This window comes from Cottoperca gobio, chromosome 5 (genome assembly GCF_900634415.1).
Source record: "Cottoperca gobio chromosome 5, fCotGob3.1, whole genome shotgun sequence".
Lineage (NCBI taxonomy): Eukaryota > Metazoa > Chordata > Actinopteri > Perciformes > Bovichtidae > Cottoperca > Cottoperca gobio.
The window spans coordinates 17014571-17035003 of record NC_041359.1 but is presented as its reverse complement, the minus strand read 5'-3'; the positions used below and the strand labels follow the sequence as shown (position 1 = coordinate 17035003).

At 38.7% G+C, this 20433-nt stretch overlaps 3 protein-coding genes across 3 annotated transcripts; all 3 read left to right on the top strand.

Annotated features, from left to right (window-relative positions):
* The first annotated feature begins 882 nt into the window (after positions 1-882).
* slc25a34 (solute carrier family 25 member 34) lies at positions 883-8022 on the top strand. Its single transcript, XM_029431296.1, has 6 exons — positions 883-1547; positions 1894-2636; positions 5406-5471; positions 6599-6751; positions 6859-6993; positions 7188-8022. The coding sequence occupies exons 2-6, from the start codon at positions 2145-2147 to the stop codon at positions 7374-7376; spliced, it is 1035 nt and encodes a 344-aa protein (XP_029287156.1). The 5' UTR covers positions 883-1547; positions 1894-2144; the 3' UTR covers positions 7377-8022.
* LOC115007695 (transmembrane protein 82-like) lies at positions 7972-10675 on the top strand. Its single transcript, XM_029430640.1, has 6 exons — positions 7972-7975; positions 8596-8668; positions 8754-8946; positions 9276-9693; positions 10228-10412; positions 10541-10675. The coding sequence occupies exons 1-6, from the start codon at positions 7972-7974 to the stop codon at positions 10628-10630; spliced, it is 963 nt and encodes a 320-aa protein (XP_029286500.1). The 3' UTR covers positions 10631-10675.
* A 3020-nt stretch (positions 10676-13695) lies between these two features.
* fblim1 (filamin binding LIM protein 1) lies at positions 13696-19341 on the top strand. Its single transcript, XM_029431294.1, has 8 exons — positions 13696-13819; positions 14197-14566; positions 15399-15550; positions 16196-16289; positions 16395-16564; positions 17718-17896; positions 18143-18263; positions 18352-19341. The coding sequence occupies exons 2-8, from the start codon at positions 14221-14223 to the stop codon at positions 18460-18462; spliced, it is 1173 nt and encodes a 390-aa protein (XP_029287154.1). The 5' UTR covers positions 13696-13819; positions 14197-14220; the 3' UTR covers positions 18463-19341.
* Positions 19342-20433: the final 1092 nt, after the last annotated feature.

Sequence of the window (20433 nt, the reverse complement as noted above, 5' to 3'; positions counted from 1 at the left end):
GTGTGTGTGTGAGACATTACTGCATTGACAAAAATGTCTCACTATAATGCTTTCAGCCATATTATGCAGTCTTCCTTAGTAGAGTTGCTGAGTTGTCGTTGATATCTAGATGTTCAAATGTCCATTTTTTTCCCCTGAACTTTCAATCTCAATGTTTAAGACGATGTGGATCAGAAGTATGGAAGAAAAAAAGGCCTGTAATAATTAGTATTTTATAAGCAACTGAAAACCTAAATATGAGATTTGAAAATGACTTGATGCCTAATATTAATATGTTAATGCTACTGAATGTATAGTATAATTTTACATTTCAAAGAAGTCATTTCAAATAGATAATTTAAACATGATTCTGTAGAAGTGTAAGTGTCCAGTATTCAAAGAGCTATATTAAAATAATTTTAATACAGTTATGCAGAGTTGAGGCAAGTCAAGTTGTTCAAGCAGAAGTCCTTTCATCTTATGCTTAAGTTTAATATTTTATTATGTTATCTAGGTGGACTGGTTTTTCAATTTTGAATGGTTCTAAATTCAACCAATCTGACAAGGTTGAATTTTTAAACTTAGATTTTGAGACTTTTCTTCTCCCAAAACCTAAATGTTCTGTTTTTTGTGATGAAGAAAAACTGTGAATTTGGAAATTCACATAGATGGTTCTCAAAGTTAAATATATCTATGCTATAAATCCAGTGGTATTTACATTGTAACATAAAATAATGATTACATTTTACAACATAAATTGTTCCGTTAAGATTAAAAGTATTACAGCCATTCTTTTCTTCCATAGGAAGTCTTAAAAGTGCTCAATAACTCCATCTGCTGAGGAAGATCATGTGAAACCATCTAAAGCTCCCTTGAGGTCAGATTGTTTCAGTTACAATATCAAGAATAATCTCAATTGCTGCATTTGATTTATTCCCCAGAGTCTTTGGGAGTCATATCTGAGTAGTTGTTCTTTATAGAGCTGTAGACATGCGCCCTCTAGTGGCTCTTTTGCATACAGTAATGAGTCATCTCAAGAAGAAGCATAATATTTTTGTTTCAAATGTGATTTATAGCACATTTCACAATAAATACGTCTGAGTTATTATTTATTTACCCTGTTAACTATTTTTTTTTTTTATTACATTTTATGCTCAAAATGTCTCGTTCCTATAAGAAAATAATATATTACATCACATGGTGCAGAAGTAAAACAGCATGGGTTTGTTGTTGTTTTGTTTCTGAGATTATCCACACTATCTCCAGCAGATTAACCTTGTTTAGACACTTTACAGTCAGTATGCTGATCCCTCAGACAGTCTTTGACCAACAATAACCTTTTACCCAGAGAGCTCCTATTGGACCAGCGCGGGGGGCAGTTCAGAGCCGAGCCCTCTGATTGGTGCAGACTCGGGGATGCGGTGATGTGGCAGACGGGACGCAAACTGTATTGGCTCTGGTGAGAGTCTGTGGGAGGAAACTTTGACAATGAATTTGCTGAGGACACATGTTTACTATGATGGGGGAGAGAGAAATAATGGAGCTGCACAGGAGGATCACCAAACACTGTGAGTTTCTGAATGAAATAACTCAATTCACGAGATATTTTTATAACTTTTCAAAAGGCTCGCGAGAGGAGTTTCCTATTTGAGTGTGTTTGCGTGTGTTACTTGTGCTGAGCTTGTTTGTGTAGCTGTATCTTGGTTTGAATGAATTTAACTTTGACACTTGATGTGTGACTTCTTAGTGTCACGTGATCTTGTGCTCTTGAACATGTATTGAAATATGTCTCCATTGAATGTTTCCATTCCAGCACCTCACAGTCTTGCTCTCTGTGCTCACATGCAGGGTTGAACCTTTGTTAACACACCTGAACCTGAATGTTTACTTTAACATGAATACATTCTCTTGCAGATGGTGCCTCTTTTGAACAGACAGACAGTCAAGGAAGCTAACGAAAATCACTACAGAGGGACATCAAAGAAGCTCTTTGACCGGCAGTGTCACGGGAGAAACATGCAAAACAGATATTAACTGTGTTATCACAAAAGCTGATAACATCTGTCACTGATATCATTGTTACTGTGTGCAACACACTCACTGTTCCCTGACACACTTATACAAGGGGGACAATTCGTCACCCTAACAGGACACATTTCCCAGGGATGACTGAGGCTCAGCTGCTGAAAACTTCTCCGGAAGAGTCTGTGTTTGGTGTCCAGCCGTCCCACAGGATGGCACCCACTGTGTCCACTGTACCCCTCGGCCCCTCACCGCCCCCTTTAGCTGTCTGGCCTCCTCTGGACTTCGCCCTGGGTGCTTTTGCCTGCTGTGCAGCCTGTGTGTTCACCAATCCCCTGGAGGTTGTAAAGACTCGTCTGCAGCTTCAGGGAGAGCTGCGTGCACGGGGATCCTACCAGAGACACTACCGTGGAGTCCTGCAGGCCCTATGGGTGGTGGGCCGCACAGACGGGCTCCGGGGCCTGCAGAAGGGGCTCTCAGTCGGGCTGATGTACCAGGGTGTGATGAATGGTGTGAGGCTGGGCTCCTACTCCTACTGTGAAGCTCTGGGTATCACCTCGTTCCACGGGGGGAGTCTGCTTTCAGGGGCAGCGGCCGGGGCACTGGGTGCCTTCATTGCCTCTCCTGCCTACCTGGTAAGTTTACTAAACTTTCTCCTTTTTTTGTATACGGTATTGCAGGATTTCTTTCCATGTGACCCCTCATCAACACAATAAAAGACAGAGCCAAAGCAGGGAAATGAAAATTCCTACCAAGTACACACGCACCTGATGCCTACAGTACATCACCTTCTTGTACATCACCTACGGGCTCCTGTCCTCTCGTAGTCATTACAGGTCAGACCTAATATGTTTTTTGATTAAATTAGTAGATGTTACAAGCTACTTGTCGCTAAAGTTATATACTGGCCAGTTACTGTATAAAAGATGAAAGTCACAAATATGGGATATTTTTGTGCGTTTGGTGTCATAATTTATCCTCATTCAGGATTTATTGATGTTACTGTTTGAGCATAACGTTAAATGATAGTTGTCTCTTTTTCTTGTGAGCATTTAAAATAAGTTCAAGAGTTCAGCCATGATGTTATTTTGTGGTATCTGTCTTAAGCCTGGTAACTAGGCTTAGCAGGAAATTGAAACCCCATGTAACACTGAGCGTGGCTCATCCGATTAGGTTACACTCAACCTCAAACACACTTGTTAAAGTAAACCGAATATGTTCAATAATTAACAACTGACATAAAGAAGACGAGAGAACTCATGTGGAAAGACAATATGGGTAATTATCTTCTGTGGTGAGCTTCAGATATATTATGCAAAAGGTTTCAGCGTAACACTTTTTTTATTCAAACAAAACATATTGTTTGATTTCATCAGACCAAGTTTGCACCTGGTGGGTCTGTAGCAACATAATTCATGTCAGCTTTTGTGAACAGATTATCGACAGGCACTATTGTAACATTAGATGAAATTGTTACTTTACACACTACAAAGCTTGTGCAACATTGTAACGCAAGAGCTGTTCATAGTTCATTCATATCAGACACATTCTTTATATAGTACATTTCTACATTAGAACTGTAGCTTCACACTCATACAGACTCAGACAGACATTTGATTTGTGTATTTAAATCACCTTAGAAAGGGATATTTTCAAGAACAGTTTGGACAGGAGGAAAAATTAGAGCGACCAATTAGTCCTTCAATGTACATGTGGACCTGAGGATTGTATGAAGATAGAAAAATGTCAACTTTAACAATAACCCCTTTGAACCACTATAGGGAAATATAAAGTGGAAGGCTAATAAAGTGAGTTTAAGGGAGAAAATCTTTTAGATTATTTTGAAATGTATGCCTGGTTTATAAGATTTGAATGATTTGGCCCCTCCTCGTCTGTGTGACTTTAGTGTATGCTCGCTCGGTAAGTTCTATTAGATCTTAAAGAATATCCTCTATACGAGATTGTACTATACCATTTTGCTGCACTGCATTTTGGAAATTGGATGTTCAGTGAAAGCCACAAACCAGTGGAAGTCCCTGTGACGATGTGAGGAGCTGAAGCACTATCAGCACTTTCAAAACATCTTTAAAAAGCTGCTTAGCTTTGTGCTCACTGCCCTTGAATTCTATCTTATGGTCTTTATGACTTTTTATCTGACAAGCATACCGTCGTGGTGTGCTATTGTGTGTTTTGTGTTTTATGTGGTTTTAATCTGTACTGTTTGCTCTTGTGATATCTTTGTTTTGAACTGCCAAGTGACTAAAGATGCAAATTATCTTAAAGTTATAATCTGGTTTGTTGCATCAAATGGTGAATTTAAGATGTACATGGTCCATTTGAAATAAATAAATAATGCAAGGAAATATTTCAAAGAACAAAATTGGAACATTTTAAATTCAAAGGTGACATTGCAAACCCTCCGCATTGGGCCTCAACAACAGTATTGTAATTTATCACAGTTGGAGCAAACCAGCTCAGTTTCAAAGACGTATCAAATGTCCTACATCTATTGTTATCCAGCATGAGGGTTTGTGTGGCAAAGGGACATTACATGGGTGTATGTGGTAGAGTCAGGTTAGTCACAGATGAGATACATTTAATGACACGTAGTTTTGAAAGAATACAAGATAAAGCAATATGATTTTAAGCTGAGTTAACTATACCTTGTCCACATGGATGATTAATAGATATTTTTATTATCCACCTGTCTACATCCAGGTCCCATTCAGCTTTAATGTGCATCTATAAACTCAGATGAGACTCATAATGTTTTGACATTCACACCCACCTCTAATGTGGCTGTTTTTTGATTTACAACACCATTTCTGAATGTCCTCGGCATGTCCCTTTTTATACGACCGCAGTAGGGATGTTGTGTTTCTGCCTCAGCTGTCAGTCAATACATTTAAAACCTCTAAAACATCTAACCTTTTGCACCGTCATGGAAAGACAAAATTGTTTGACGACACGTTTGTCTATATCTGGGTCACTAAATATAACCCGCACTCTGCTTCAACCTACCCACTGCTGCCAAATATATACAGTATCCTGTGGCTCCTTGCTGCTGGCAGAGAGTGAAGGACGGACGGCTGAAGGTTATTCAAGATCGAGTAGAGAGAGCCTTCTTGGTTTTGTGTATGATATAACTGCTGTTTGATCTTTAAGGTCAGGTGCAAACGAATCACTGAGGATTTTGTTCCTGGTAACAAGTTTGTATTCTGTGACTCACCTGGTCAACATTAGCAGATTTACCTGCACTTGTTGCATAACTCATCCTGGCATCTCACACAGACATTATCCGACTTAGTGACAACAACAAGTCTGGTTTTGTCTGTAATGTTTGGCACAGGATCTAGTGCAGTCTGAATGCACATTAAATCTTGTGTGCTGCATTTACTCAATAGGTGAAGACCCACCTGCAGGCTCAGACTGTGGAAGCCATAGCAGTAGGCCACCAGCATAACCATCTGGTAAGACGGACATGTTCAAAGTAAGACACATAAATGCATAATAAGTTGTTTTATCTGGACTTATGTGATCTAGTAAATGTTTATTCAGATGCTTTACTCAAGTATTTAAGTCTTACCAGTAGAGTGCGTGTAAAGTATCACAATTAAAAGCTTTCATTATGCAGAGTGAAGTGTAATATCTTTATTAAGGATGCATAATATTGGACTTATTTTGGCTGATTGCCGATATACGCAAATATTTTATCCACCTAATTGCAGAGAGCATCAAGTCTCTCCTGTAGTGGAATTAACATATTATTATTATGCCTACTGTTATCGTGATGGCCCACTGGCACATGCAGACATCAAATACATAGTTTTTCAAAATGTACACATTCACTTGGCAAAATAAGAGAACTACTTCTACTTAGGTTACGTGTAAAACATGCCATATTTATTTTTTGTAACATATGAGCCTCATATCGGAGGAAATGTCCTTCTGGCCGAGCCGATATTTTTATATTATTGATTTTTCACTACTGATGCATTAAAGTATAAGCAGCAAGGTACAGCAAACTCTAACTTATTATACTGTTTGGTAGTTTAATCCTAATATGCATCATATTTTATACAGTGATCTTATATTTTGTATGCAAGATCTAAAAGCCCCCGCACACACTCAGTCAGTTTTGCTGACCTCTTCTCAGGACTGGATGTTGCATAACATCGAGATCCTTCAGTACAATTTTGAGGTATTTGAACTTGAGTGAATGCACTTGGATATATTCCACCGCTGATGGATGCTTTATTCTGGTGTATAAACTTCATACTGATGCCAGGTAATGTTGATGTATAATTTGTAGGGGTGGATAAATACAAATACTGCACTGTTCATGAGATCCAGTGGTCTCAATGCCACTAATACACATGTATACGTATACACACAGCATTAAACGTCTGTAATAAGCAGACTACCTTGCTCTGATGTAATTCAAAGTTGTATGCATGAAAATGGCTTTTCAATCCATCAGAAACACTTTTCCATCACCATGTACTACCACCACATTATAGAAACACACACCGTATCATTCGGGGCTATTATCTGCTACTTCCAACACACCAATGCCTTTTGTTTTCTTCCATTTCAGGGAGTGTCTGATGCTTTTGTGTCCATCTATAGAAGAGACGGTTTAATTGGTCTTTGGAGGGGTGTGAACGGGGCTGTGCCTCGAGTCATGGTGGGATCAGCTGCTCAACTGGCAACCTTCACCTCGGCCAAGGACTGGGTGTCACATTCCCAGGTAGATGCGATAAACAGCTGACATTTTTACAGCACATGTAAAAGAACAGTTGCTGTCAGCCAAAAGTTAATTGTCAGTTAATATTCAGTTTATTTTATTTTCTGTAGTGGGTTAGTCCAAACAGCTGGCTCACGGCGTTGATAGCCGCCATGATCAGTGGAATTGCTGTGGCAATCAGCATGACACCGTTTGACGTCGTTAGTACACGGCTCTACAACCAGCCTGTGGATGAGTTTCGTAAGGTGAGTTTAAGTTACCTCTTCCTAGGCCTGACCTCGACTAAAGAGATCCAAGTAGAATCAACTAATCAAATAAGAGGCCGCCCTGGTCTTTTCATAAAATGTGTTCTTGCTCTCAATAATGTCACAAACACTGATGTTAGAAGTATTCTAGCTAAACACATACTAAGACTTACTGTTTTCCTTCTGTATTTCAGGGGCGTCTGTACCATGGGTTTTCAGATTGTATGCTGAAGGTGTGCCAAACTGAGGGACTGCTGGGGTTGTACAAAGGCATGGGCCCTGTCTTCCTGCGCTTGGCCCCACACACAATGCTCAGCATGTTGTTCTGGGATCTGATGAGGCAACAGACAGTGAAGGACAAAAAGAGCCAGGGAAGGAGCTAAAGCATCCCAAACTGTCGACTGGACTCAGTTACAGCTATCAAAGTGGTCCACCTATGAATAAAACACTAAATTAAATGCAAATGTTTGACATTTTGGTAAATGTGCTTATTCGCTTTCTTGTCTTGTCAAAAAGTGAATGTATTTAAACTATTAAAGTGAGACTCCCTCTGTCTGAAGCAAAGAAGATGGATCACCATTGAAGTACTTGATAAAGTTGGACACATGTTGCACAAACTCTAACAAACAATTTCAGAAGTTCCTAACAGATTTCTCAAATATATGTTGTTGAACCACCAGGTTTAGACTTTAATACTTCAAAAAAAGCCATCGAACATGTGTCTGCTCGATAGCAACGCTGAAATGAGAGGAGTGAGACTCCTGTGGCCTGCGGGCATATCAATGGAGTGCTGATGAGATGACAAACAAGTCTGGATTATTAAAACATGAACTCTGTATTCGGTTTATCACCCTGCTGTGATTTGTCACAGGTTAATAAATAATTAGTTGCTTTGTCTGTTTATATGTGAAGAAAAACATGGGAATGTTTTTATTTACTGACATTGATTTGAGGTATTTATGTACAGAAATGTAACCTATGGGTACTTCAAGCCTAATAATAAAAATAAAGATTTTTGTATGAAAAGCATTAAATACATTTGTTTTTGTATCCTCTTGAACACACTCGCTGGATCTTTGAACTACATGAGATCTAAGATGCATTGTAAGCAAATGTGATTTTATTTAGAGCCAGCTATAATGTGTCTGTAAACCTCGTCATATTTTTGAGAGGATTTCAGCCTCTTTGAGATTAGACTGACGAACACACTCCAATCACATTTGACTTTTGGACCTCAAACATGGAGCGCACTCAGAGGAGGAAATAAAGGCAGCATGAAAGTTTGTCTTGCAGGGATTCAGCATTAACTGACTAGTTTCTGAAGTAGCATGAGTGAAAGATCATAGCACATTTGTTGTGTGTGTCCTTGTTGATTTATTACAAGGATAACAAATAAATATGTTTTTTCCCTTCTCCTGGATCCTGGGAACGTTTGAATGGTTTACTTTCGATTCAAACCCGGTAGACCGTTTTTTTCAAGGTGAGTTGATTGTATGTTTTTTTTATTCATGATGCAATAAAGCAATCTAAATACTCAGACTTTCTGCGTAAAGTAGTTTCTTTACATACTTATTTGTTTGCTGGTGTGTTTATGCTTCACAGGTCTTGTGGGTGCATGTGGAATATCAGTGCTGTGCAATTTGATGAGAGTCTACAACTTTATTCAAACATGCAGGTGAGTTTATTCTATACATAGGAGAGAAAATATATATTTTTTTATGTGCAGTATATTTATTGTCTAACTTTCTCCTTCCACAAAGTGATTCTGATAATGAAACTGAAAGCAAAAAGAGTTCATCCTCACCTGGCAATCTTCTGAGAGGGAACTGGACAACAGCTCTCCAGTTTTGGTTACTGACTGTCCTCCTGTCTCTGGTGGGTTCGAGGGTTTCCTCTCTGATAGTGCTGGAGTTTACTCTCAGAGCTGTGTCTACCTGGCTAACAGCAGGACTGGTGAGTTACAAGAACACACAAACAGATAACGCATTGATTTAGACGTGTTTTGTGTGTATATGTGGCAATATAGAAATGGGTAGGGTTAGGTTAGGTAGGTATCGTATATATTTCTTTCCTTGTGACCCCGGCGCGGATTCTTTCTTTTGTTTTTCCTACAAACTTGTTTTATACAATATATATATATATATATATATATATATATATATATATATATATATATATATATATATATATATATATATATATGAAATGATTACTTTCAGTGTTCAATATCTAGAAAGCTGATTTGACCTATTTTCATCCACACTGTATCTATGTGAATTCAGAAAGCCAATGGCAGAGGCCTGGACCTGCTCCTGATCCAGTGCCAGTTCACCCTGGGTTGCGGCCTCACCTGTACTCTTGGCTTCCTCCATCAGGGGGCTCCACACAGCTCCTTCAGCCTGTTTCTGGCAGCTGCTCTCAGCTGGGCACTGGCAAGTGTCAGCCACAGTCTGTGGAGCCATGTGGCCAGACTCTACCCACTACATAGCAGAGCTCGTTACTGTGGGAAGTGCATTACCCTCCTGGCCTCCGGACACACCATACTGGCTTCACTTCAAAGAGTGGTTGTCTTGGTCTTTGCTATAGCAACTGTGGCTTCCACCGCTACAGTTTATGACCACTTCCTGTCCCAGAAGGATGCTCTAAAGTTTTGGACTCCATTAACACTCTGCTACTCAATGTTGGTGGTCTACATCCAAGGTGATTGTCTAACCAACTATTTGGGAAATGAAAATAGTTCTTTAGGAAAAAAGAAATCTTTTAAAATGAGATTATATATGTTATTAATCCTCAGAGGGAAAACCTCGGATGGTCACCCATGCATAGTGACAAATAATTAAAGAGACACAAGTCAGTCAAATCAGAGCAGACAACAAATGGAAAACATATTGCCACAACGGTGATAACAGTAATACACAAAATAAAAAGCAGGTAGTGATGCACAATGATATCGTCACGTCATCGGTATTGGCTGATAAAGGCTAAAAAATGAAATATCGGCATAGACCGAAATGAAGATTTCCAGCAATATGACGGGCCGATAAAATGACAAAAAATAAAAAACATAAATATGAAATAAGGCAATACAAAACAATAGGCTACGTATGAGACCAAATATGTTTTAAAAAAAACACACAACCAATATCTCTGAAAACAATCATGTCATTATATTATTGTGGGTACAAAAGATCTTTTATCGTTATTGTCGAACTTTTTGTTTTTCATTTTGCACAGAGGATCAGCAGCGTAAGACTGTCACAGAGGCTCTGTTGCACACTGTAGTGCTGCGGCTGGGAGCCTTACTGGTGCTTATGCTGATCGTGGGCAACTGGTCTGATGTCCTCCATGTCCTCATCACTTTTGTGGGTGAAGCAGTCAGCCTGCTGCCCTCTCAGGACCTGCTGAAAGCCGTGTTACAGGTCTGTGTGGTTCCTTTTTTAGGCTGCAGTTTTCTACATTATGACTATGTTTGTGTTCAATATTTAACTATGACTTGTTAGTAATGTTGAGAAATGTAAAACATTTAATTGTCATGCTTCACTTTTAGGAAGAAGAGGACACAAGCTTGAAATATGAACAGATCTCCAGTCATAAAACAAGGAAACAGACGATGGAAACATCATCAGATGGCAGATGATGGTGTACCCGAAATCTACCTTTGAAAAACGGAGACTACCTCGAATATGTGCTAATGATACTTGATAAATAATAAAATAATACACACTTCATTTAAGTTGGAAACTCATTGTTGTAATTGAGAAACTGTTTGATTCACTTTTTACTCATTCATTTTACTTTAGTTTAAGGAGATCAGCGTTCTACACAACAACCTTCGAAGATGTATTCTTAGAGAAATACTTCCTTTATGAATAATACCTGAGAGTATTGTTGAATACCAGAGAAATTGGTCAGGAAGGTGTGTATATTTTATGGCGGTAATCATCAGGATGTCACATTGCCACCAATGGTCTACTGACGGTAACAATAAGTTACTAATTAAAGGGACACTCCACCAATATCACGCATGAAGATCAGTTCACTCGTCATCATGAGGAGTACGAGTCAGCCTGGGACAGCAGTTGTATAATTATAAATTATATACAGTAATCGTGTGACTTTGAAGGGAGCTTTGTAAAGGCAAAGCAAGTTTATTTATATAGCACATTTCAACAACAAGGCAATTCAAAGTGCTTTACAAAAACATTCAAAGACAAAACAGACAGGAAAGTCTTCAGCGTCGATTTAAAAGAAGTGATAGTTGCAGCAGACCTGCAGTTTTCTGGGAGTTTGTTCCAGATATATGGGGCATAAAAACTGAACGCTGCTTCTCCCTGTTTAGTTTAGACTCTGGGGACAGAGAGTTCTGGATGAATCGTAATATACAATAGCAGAAGATCAGAAATGTATTTGGGCCCTAAACCATTCAGTGCTTTATAAACCAGCAGTCGTATTTTGAAGTCAATAATGTGACAGACAGGAAGTCAGTGTAAAGACCTCAGAGCTGGAGTGATGAATCAGCTGCAGCTGTCGAATCGATTCCTTAATGAGGCCTGTAAAGACACCGTTACAGTAATCGAGTCTACTGAAGAGAAATGCATGGACAAGTTTCTCCACATCCTGCTGAGACATAAGTCCTTTAATCCTTGATATATTCTTAAAGTGATAGTAGGCTGTCTTTGTAATCGTCTTAATGTGACTGTTGAACTTCAGGTCTGAGTCCATGAGATGTTTTATAATGTCGCTGTTGTTAACTAAAATTAGAACTATAATGTTATCATAGTTGATCAGATAGAATTGTGTCATAGTATTTTAATTGATTTTAAGTGGACTCAGGGACAACACACATCCTGTACCTGATATGGAGGCATTGACCGCTTGTCTAATTTTCAGAATTTTGTCAGTAAAGAAAGAGACAAATTCATTGCAGTCCCTGGTGGAAAGAAGTTCAGACGGTACTGACACGGGAAGGTTTGTTAGTCTGTCGACAGTAACAAACAAGGCACGCACATTAATATTGGTTTTGGCACAGATGTTAAAGAAAAAGGGTGTGGAGTTTTAAAGAAATGTGAGGAATGGGGGGTGAAAGACACTATCCAGTTGCATTGTGGGAAATGTAGGTTTGGGACTAAAAGTCAGAATATCTCCACCTCTCACATTTCCAACAACTTTATTACTGAAGTACTCCTTTAACCGTCACTTAAAGCAGTCTAGTTATCTTACTCTCACTTGAGGTATTTAGGTAAAGTAACAGTATTACTCTGTGAGAAGTACTTTTTCCACCCTTTTCAGAAGTTTGCAGTCAGGAAATCAACATCAATTGTATTTGTGAACATGCAAGTGTCATTGTTTTCATATCTACTGTGTCACTTCCTGTTCCTTTCTCTTCATTTCCCTTCATTCTATTTCCATTGTGCTCACCCAAGTGGATAAAACACTCAGGATTAAAGTGAAAAAGGATATCTTGATGTTGAAGTCATGCTGTAGAAGCAGTGAGGAGTTTCTGAGGGTTTGAAGTGGATTTTAGCTTTTGTGGGGGGCGGAGCATGGAGGTCTAGGGATTGTGTCATCGGTAGGCATGCTCCCTCCTGCAACTGTGACATCACTGCAGCATTCCTTTCCACAGAGCTGGAACAACAGAGACCCCCATCACTCCCCTCATCTCCGTCTCCTGTTAACCCTCTCTCACACATGCATGCCTCACTCTTCTTCCACACTGACCCACATTGATCAGTTTTCTTCCACATTTAGTTTCTCACTCCATCCTCCCTTTTGACTCTCAGGAGGGGGGTAGAGTGTTTGGTTTCGAAAACTTACCCCAAAATTTGCTGATCAGCAGACCTGATATATTGCTTAGGCTCACTTTGGTGGAAAGCAGCAAACACAACAAAGCAGCTTTTTCATAGCTCTCACAGACATCACTCACTGCCCCCCCCCCCCTCCTAATACACCAATATCTCCTCTTGCACAATGCCCTGATTCATTGCACTGTAATGCTGTGGCTCCTTTACAACTGCTTTCAACCACAAAAGCTCCATCAGGAGAGCTCTCCTGATGAAGTCCACCACATATTATCAGACGTCGGTGGGGCACAAATGGAAGCAATGCCATGTGACACTGATAGTGAGTCAAGGCTAAAGTGATATAATGTAGTGGGGGAAGGGAAGAAGGAAAGAGGGAGAAGAAAAAAGGAGGCAGACTCAATGAGGGAGGTCGGGAAAATAAAGCTGACAGAACAATAAGGCAGAGCTGCACAGGAGAGAGAAAGAGGACAGTTTGAGATAGAGAGTTGCTGGAAAAGGCAGGTACAGTCACATCCTGTTGGCATGCAAAAAGATAAAGGAGTGGCAGTGTATCTAAGGGCGAAAATCTTATAAGTTACTATGATTATCTATGATACTGTATATTGCGTTCGTAAAAGTTTGACTGTGTGCTTTTGGTTAGATTGCACAACTGTTGCATGACTTTCTTTGTGTGTCTACATGCATGCATGCCCGTGTGTGTGTGTTTGTCTGCCAAGTTTTCATAGTGGATGAATGTGTCATGTTTTTTACTGCACTTTGCCTGAGATTAACTGTTCACCTTTTACGGTCGGGAGGGAGGTGGTATTGTCATTCAGCCAGAGAAGGAGGAGGGGTCGACAGACTAGAGAGTCGGGGAGGGAGGTACAGAAGGAAAAGGAGTGGCCTTCTGCTGATAGTCGTCCGGGTAAAGCCTTCTCTCAGTGGCAGCTTACAGGAGGGAAAACAAACCAGAAGTTTTGAGATACAGAGCAGGAAAGGAGAAGAAAGAAAAGACAGAGCTGTCTTCAAACCGCATTTTCTCCCAGGTATGTAATGGCAGCTTACAGCCAGAGTGAGTGCGTTTTAAGGAAACAGATGATTTAGATTTGTGCTTTCTGCCTCTAAAAACCATTCATTATGGGTAATGAGAGCTGTGAGTGTGTGAGTTTAACTCTCTGAAGTAAGAGAGTGTTCCAACAAAGTTGACTGAGAGGGTGTGTACACTAAGATTCAATATTAAGAAGATGGTAAGGATAAAATGCCATGGTCACTATTGGTATGTTTTATTCTTACACTCCAGGGTTGCTCAAAAAGATCAAGTAAGGTATAGAGTCTGTAAAGTGTTTCTATGTTTCTATAGGACTATAAAACATGTTGCAAGCAATCTTGAGTGTATATAATAATCGTTCTGTCCTCCTGTTAGGCTGCATGTGGGTTTTATACAGTCATGGCATCAGCAGCTCCATCAAAAAGGATGGTGTCTTCTGTCTTCATCACTCTGGCGTCTCCTCACCAAGCAACTTTGACACAGCATCAGCCCATCCTCCAAGCTCACAGTGTCTCGGCCAGAGACAAGCAGCACACCGCTGTACGAGTCAGCCCGAGTGACAACATCCCCGTCATCAGACAAAAGAAAGAGGAGTACTCACAGTCTGAGTCTTATGGCAGTGTAGAGAGCAAAGGTCGGACTCGTAAGGGGTCCTCGACCCGAGTTTCAGACCCTCAGAGCCCAAAACCTGCTCAACCTGGCCCCAGCAGAGGAAAGCTGCAAGACGACGACAGAGGTGCTGCAGGTATTCAAGACAAAAATCTATTTTTCATCTTGGATTCAATGCAAACTGGACAACACTTAGAGTATCTGAAATATATTTTGAAATTGAGCCTACATGTAACATGTGGCTATTGTAAGTTTTGGTCTTTTCGGAACTCACTGGCTGAAGCCACCGGCTGTTAGGTGTTTGTTTTTTCTTTATCTGTTTACAGAGATATAACCTTTTTTTTAGAAGTGTGTATTTTTGAATCACTTGATACGGTGGAGAGATTCCCAAACTATATATAAGTGCTGTACTTTTTGCAGTCGAGTTGTATTGTGGGTAATGTAGGAACCAGGTTTTGACAAGAAAGAAAAGAAAAGTTTGGAATTACAAAAGACGATATCTCTGGTTCTGCCACATCAATTTGTTTCTAATTTCAAATGGTCCATCGGGAGTCTGACAGTGTAATAGGAGTGCAATGCTCAATCGGTGTATTACTCCTTTCATTGGAAAACCTTAAACCTTTTCTCACACTGTGGCTTCAAGATGCATTGTATGCTATCAGGCTGAAAAAGATGAAGTATTATACCCGAGGAACAGATGCTAAAGTTGATCACGTTAGGCTTTGTTTTTCATTACTTTAGTTTAACTTTGAGGAGAAAAAGACACAACATCATACGCTTTTATTTCTCCCTTTTTTATAGCACTTTCTCATTATCATTATTATTAGCACTTTATTATTTTCTACTTATTTAAAGTTATCCTAATATTTAAAATAATTCAGTATCTGTAGTGGTAACTTAGAATTTGAATGAAAAATCATCTATGTAAATTACTACAGATTAAAATAATATTTTTTCTTGCCAAACAGAGCTCTTCCCTGCTCCTCCTCCTGCTGCTGCACTGCCTTCATCTCTAGCAACATCCTTCTCTGAAGAATCAGCACTTCCACCACCTCCTCCTGCCCAGACGCCTCCGTCCCACCCTCTGACCCCAGGCAAGCAGCCAGTTTACAACAGAGAGGTATGCAGACTTCTGTCACATTTGCATCACCCAAATGCTCATGTCTACCACTGCCATTTATTTATTTATTTTAAACACTTGATCCCAATTTTAATCAAAAAATCTCACGAGAAGTAGACAATTCTTTATTTCCCAAAGTGAAGGATTACACTTTTTACAGATACTGTATATGTTATGCAGCGGTTGGAAAGAGTAATCAGCATACACATTACAAAAACAATCACTTTAAGATATGACTAAATGATTAAAATCCCTTTATGAAGTGTTTCACATTTTCCCTTAAAAACAGAGCACTTTCCAAACTATAGATATCTTCATAAGAAACTTTTAGTTACCATCATCACAGCTCCATCTCTGTTCAGAAACAATGAAAGTGCCGATCAGGAAAGTGGGCTGAGTTACAGCAGGAGGTCTGACAATACTTTCCCTTTCTTACCTAAAATAGTCTTCCACCTACTTTCCAGTTTGGTAAAACTTTTACAAATTAAGGGCTTCGAATGAGGTTAAATCTTTCTATATTGTTCTGCTAGCATCAAACATGACCACTGTTTGTTTTTATTTTTCATTAAGCATTTGCTAAATTGTGGGAACTTGTGTCTCGGTCTAAAGTTTAGTTTGACATTAACAATGTGCTTTACATTTAAGGTGGAAACAAGCACACCATCTAGTGGGTTAAAACAAGATGAACAATCCCATGGGAACCATAAAAATGGCCAAGACACGAGCAGAGAGAGTAGAGGTAACATGATCTCTATTTACACACTTAGGCTTTAAACTGTTCCACTTTGACAATACACATATTATTGTAACCCGCTTTGACAATTGATGTTTGTGTACGATGCAGAGGTGTGTGGCTTCTGTAGGAAACCCGTGGCTCTTTCTGAACCTGCAATAGAGGCCTTAAACAGGACTTACCATGATGGCTGCTTCCAGTGTAGATCTTGTCACATTCCCCTGGCTGGTAAACAGTACTACAACAAGGCAGGAATTCCACTCTGTGAAGACTGCTACCAGGTAGATCAAAGTCAATACAGCCTCCCCTGCTGTTATTAAGTGCATGTTCATTTAATTCAAATCATGTATTCTTTAAATTAATGCTAACTGTTTTCCAACAGTTTTTTATTTTTGAATTGTGGATTTCGCATATCTTCCAAATAGCCACTGGTTTCCTTTACATTTACTCTGAAAGTCAAATCACACAGACTCGAAATCCAACAATCGTGTCATCAGTTCTTAGTTATGTTATGCTATCACTGCACAGTGTAGTTGCGGCTGGAGATTGAATTCAAGTAAAAATAAAGTTAGTAATGATGTTTATGGTGATCAAACGCCAACCTCTGGGTCTGAAAAAAGTGAAGCCAAAGCAAAAGTGCCTTAATTTGTATTATCGCTAATATCCAGTGACTCCACTGGTTGCAAAAAGAAGTCAGATTGTCAAGAAGTCTATGAAAAAATTACCCTACATCTCACTAGATTTATGAATAATAATAATAATAATAATACATTTTATTTAGAGGCGCCCAAGGACACCCAAGGTCGCCTTACAGTGATTACAGTATTACCTCAGTAAACAATTTCCAAATTAGTTTATGGACTCAATCTCTAGTTTCAAGTATTCTAAAGCACGGTGCTCATTTTGTAAGTTATGGTCCCATTTAAAGTAAATGAGACAATAAAGTAGCGTATGCTTCAGGGCGTAGCTACCTTGTGACAGGTCGCTCTCTGTGTTTTCCACTTACAACTTTAATCCCTTCACAGTGTGTTTTTAGTTCATGAAAGTTAATTATAACATTTTGGTCGACTAAAAAAGTCAGCAGTTCTAGTTCCAAAAAAACAAGAAGGGCAACAGCAAAAAAGTCAAACTCAAGGTCGGGTCAACGTCGTGCACACATTAGCGAGGATTTATATTCAGGCTATGATTGTGATGGATTATCTCAGATTTCTATTCTTTGTAAAAATGAATGGAAGCCAATGGTTGCTTGGAAAGTGAGAAAAACAGAATTATAAAATGTAAACATTATGTTGTGTTATGGAAAATGACCAGCAGTCATACATACATTCGTTTACATACATACGTTTTACATTGTTTGGTTAAACAGTGGAAAACATTGATATTGTCTTTTAATACATAAATGTTTTCCATTAACCATTTATTTATGTCGCTCAGGCCAGTCTGGAACTTTGCTGGGCGTGTGGGGAAGTTATCACTGATCATGTGATCCGTGCCCTGGAGCGAGCGTACCACCTTTCTTGTTTCACCTGTGCAACATGTAAACAGCAAATTGGAGAGCAAGCTTTTGCTCAGGGAGAAGTTGGTGAAGTGTATTGCCTCCAGGACTATTACAGGTATGAGAGTTAAAAGTGATGACAAGCATTACATGAAAAACATCATTTACACAACTCACTGAAGAGGTTTTGTGTAATAGACGTGAGGTAATACATCAACAACTTGCTTTTAAAAGGTGTTCTAATGCATTATCTTCATCTTGAGTAGATCACTGTCAATTTATTCTATGTTTGAGATATGCTATACGATTAAAGTTGCCTTCCCTTGGTTAATACTTTCTTTCCTCTAAAATGTTGTCCATAAAGGAAGTATGCTCCAAAGTGTAACGCCTGCAACAAGCTAATCATTCCAAAAGAAGATGGTACTGACAGCTATAATGTTCAATGCCTGGGACGCTCCTACCATGAGAACTGCTACAGATGTGAGGTAGGCGTTGTACTGTACCGACACACTGACAAGTATGCAAACACACAATAATCACCACCAGTTGATAAGTCTTTCTTATCTTCTGCAGGTCTGTGTCATCCAGCTCTCTCCTGAACCAAATGACCACGGCTGCTATCCTTTGGATGGGAAGATGCTTTGCAAATCTTGCCATCTGAACCTGGTCTCAGGCCAGCACTAACACTGGCCTTACAGCCCGGGATAAACTGATGAAAAGATGCCACAAGTCCAGGTTTAAAGAGACGGAAGACTTTGCATGTGCATTTAAGACTCTGGAACACAAATATCACACATCTTTTTCTAATAGAACAATAATGATATATGGCTTTTTTAATTCCCTAATTATTATTTTTTTTACAATATATCATGCTTTCTGGAGATCCTCCTTTTATTCTTTGATACTTTGGCACTCAATAAACTACAAAATACACCAAATATATTTATGCAACAGCCTTTACAAAACCGTACAGTAAACATTTTTGCAAATCTCAATCAGTATACTGTTTCTCAATCACATTCACCCTTTATATAAAACAAATGTAACTTTATATAAAAGTAAACTAATATATTTTTTCTTGAGGCAGACTCCAACATAACATTTGTTAAATTACACATACGCTATCAATAAGTATTAAATTGTGAAAAAAAGATTACAATTGAACTCACACTTGTAAGAAAACTGAGCTTTTATAATTTTTTTATTTTATTTTATAATTAGCACGAACCCTAAAGCACTCATTATGGACCAACACTAGAAGGTGCTTTTTATGTGATTACATTCACATTTTTAACATTGTTTTTTTTTGCCTCAACAATAGAACAATTCCCACTGATTTGACATTACAATGTTAAAGTCTCATTCGGATCCCAGCTGAATTATTGTATTATTTATGTTCTGTATCTCAAAATGACATGTTTGTATAATTATATTTCTTTGTATCAAAAACATTTATTAAAAAAATAATTTTGGCTTTTACGTTTCTCTTCATCCAACTTTTATTTTACTTTGTAAATATTACAATGGGGGTTTGCGAGCCTCCTATCTTTTCTGGTCTTTAAAGTGAGCCTATTTAACTTTATTAAAAGTTGAATTCATTCAAATAAAACACACCCCTGCAAAAAAATGTTACTTGATCCTTTTTCACATATCAAGACATCACGACAATATCCAGAGAATCAGGTTTGCACATTCTCTGGCGTTTCCCTTTCACACATGTGGCACTCAACAGAACAGGTTAGGTTTAGGCCAGAGTGCAGGAGGCACAACATGATGCAGATCACACCACGGTCACATGGCTGGTTCAAAATGTGTCACTTGTGGTTTCTTGAATTTGTCAGTTTGTCAAAATTGTAATTTAGCAAAATTTACATTGTCTTACTTTAAGTGGTCCAAGAGGGACATGTTTGACTTTTCTTAAAATTGAAGTAGAAGCAAAAGCTCAAAACCACTTAAAAGCTTAACAGTCTGTTTCAGGCAGTTAAAATGTAATTAATTATTCAGTATTGCCATCAATGCACAATGTTTGCACAAAACAATAACTTGCTGCAAGATGAGCCTTCGATTTTGAGTACCGGTATATTTAGTTTAGTATAGTATATATATGTAAGCTTTATCTAGGAAAACAACTAAAATGATGCATTTACATTTCTAAAAACGGTGGCTGATCTCTGGACCTAAATCTGCTCAGTTTGACAAAAGTTACCTGTGTACCACTGGCAGATACAAGATTATTTCTAAATCGGGAGGGAGTGCCTTGGACTCGTGCCTTGTTGAACTCTGAATTGTCTTTGTTTCAGTGTGTGACGCGTAATACAAATGAGTAAGTATTATGACTTATTTAGGACTTGAAACTCAAAGTTTAGGACCCGGGACTTGTCGGTCTTGACTCAGGACTTCAGTGCAAAGACTTGAGACTTACTTGTGACTTGCAAAACAATGACTTGGTCTCTGTGTGATTTGCTGCTTTCTTCTCTTTCTCATCATAAACTGAATATCTCTGCGTTTCAGCCCTTCAGTTGTCGGATAAAACAAAATTGAAGACGTTATTTTCGGTTTCTGAAAATTTGTAATGCACATTATTCACAATTTTATGAAATGTTATAGATTTAAAAAATAATGTATTAATTGACAAACAATACGTTGAAAAACATT

Coding starts and splice junctions, on each gene's coding strand:
- slc25a34 (XM_029431296.1), top strand. CDS start 2,145: ATGACTGAGGCTCAGCTGCTGAAAACTTCTCCGGAAGAGTCTGTGTTT. Junction 6,752..6,858: donor ACTGGGTGTCACATTCCCAG/GTAGATGCGATA, acceptor TATTTTCTGTAG/TGGGTTAGTCCAAACAGCTG. Junction 6,994..7,187: donor CTGTGGATGAGTTTCGTAAG/GTGAGTTTAAGT, acceptor TCTGTATTTCAG/GGGCGTCTGTACCATGGGTT.
- LOC115007695 (XM_029430640.1), top strand. Junction 8,669..8,753: donor AACTTTATTCAAACATGCAG/GTGAGTTTATTC, acceptor CCTTCCACAAAG/TGATTCTGATAATGAAACTG. Junction 9,694..10,227: donor GTTGGTGGTCTACATCCAAG/GTGATTGTCTAA, acceptor CATTTTGCACAG/AGGATCAGCAGCGTAAGACT.
- fblim1 (XM_029431294.1), top strand. CDS start 14,221: ATGGCATCAGCAGCTCCATCAAAAAGGATGGTGTCTTCTGTCTTCATC. Junction 16,290..16,394: donor CACGAGCAGAGAGAGTAGAG/GTAACATGATCT, acceptor TGTACGATGCAG/AGGTGTGTGGCTTCTGTAGG. Junction 18,264..18,351: donor AGAACTGCTACAGATGTGAG/GTAGGCGTTGTA, acceptor TATCTTCTGCAG/GTCTGTGTCATCCAGCTCTC.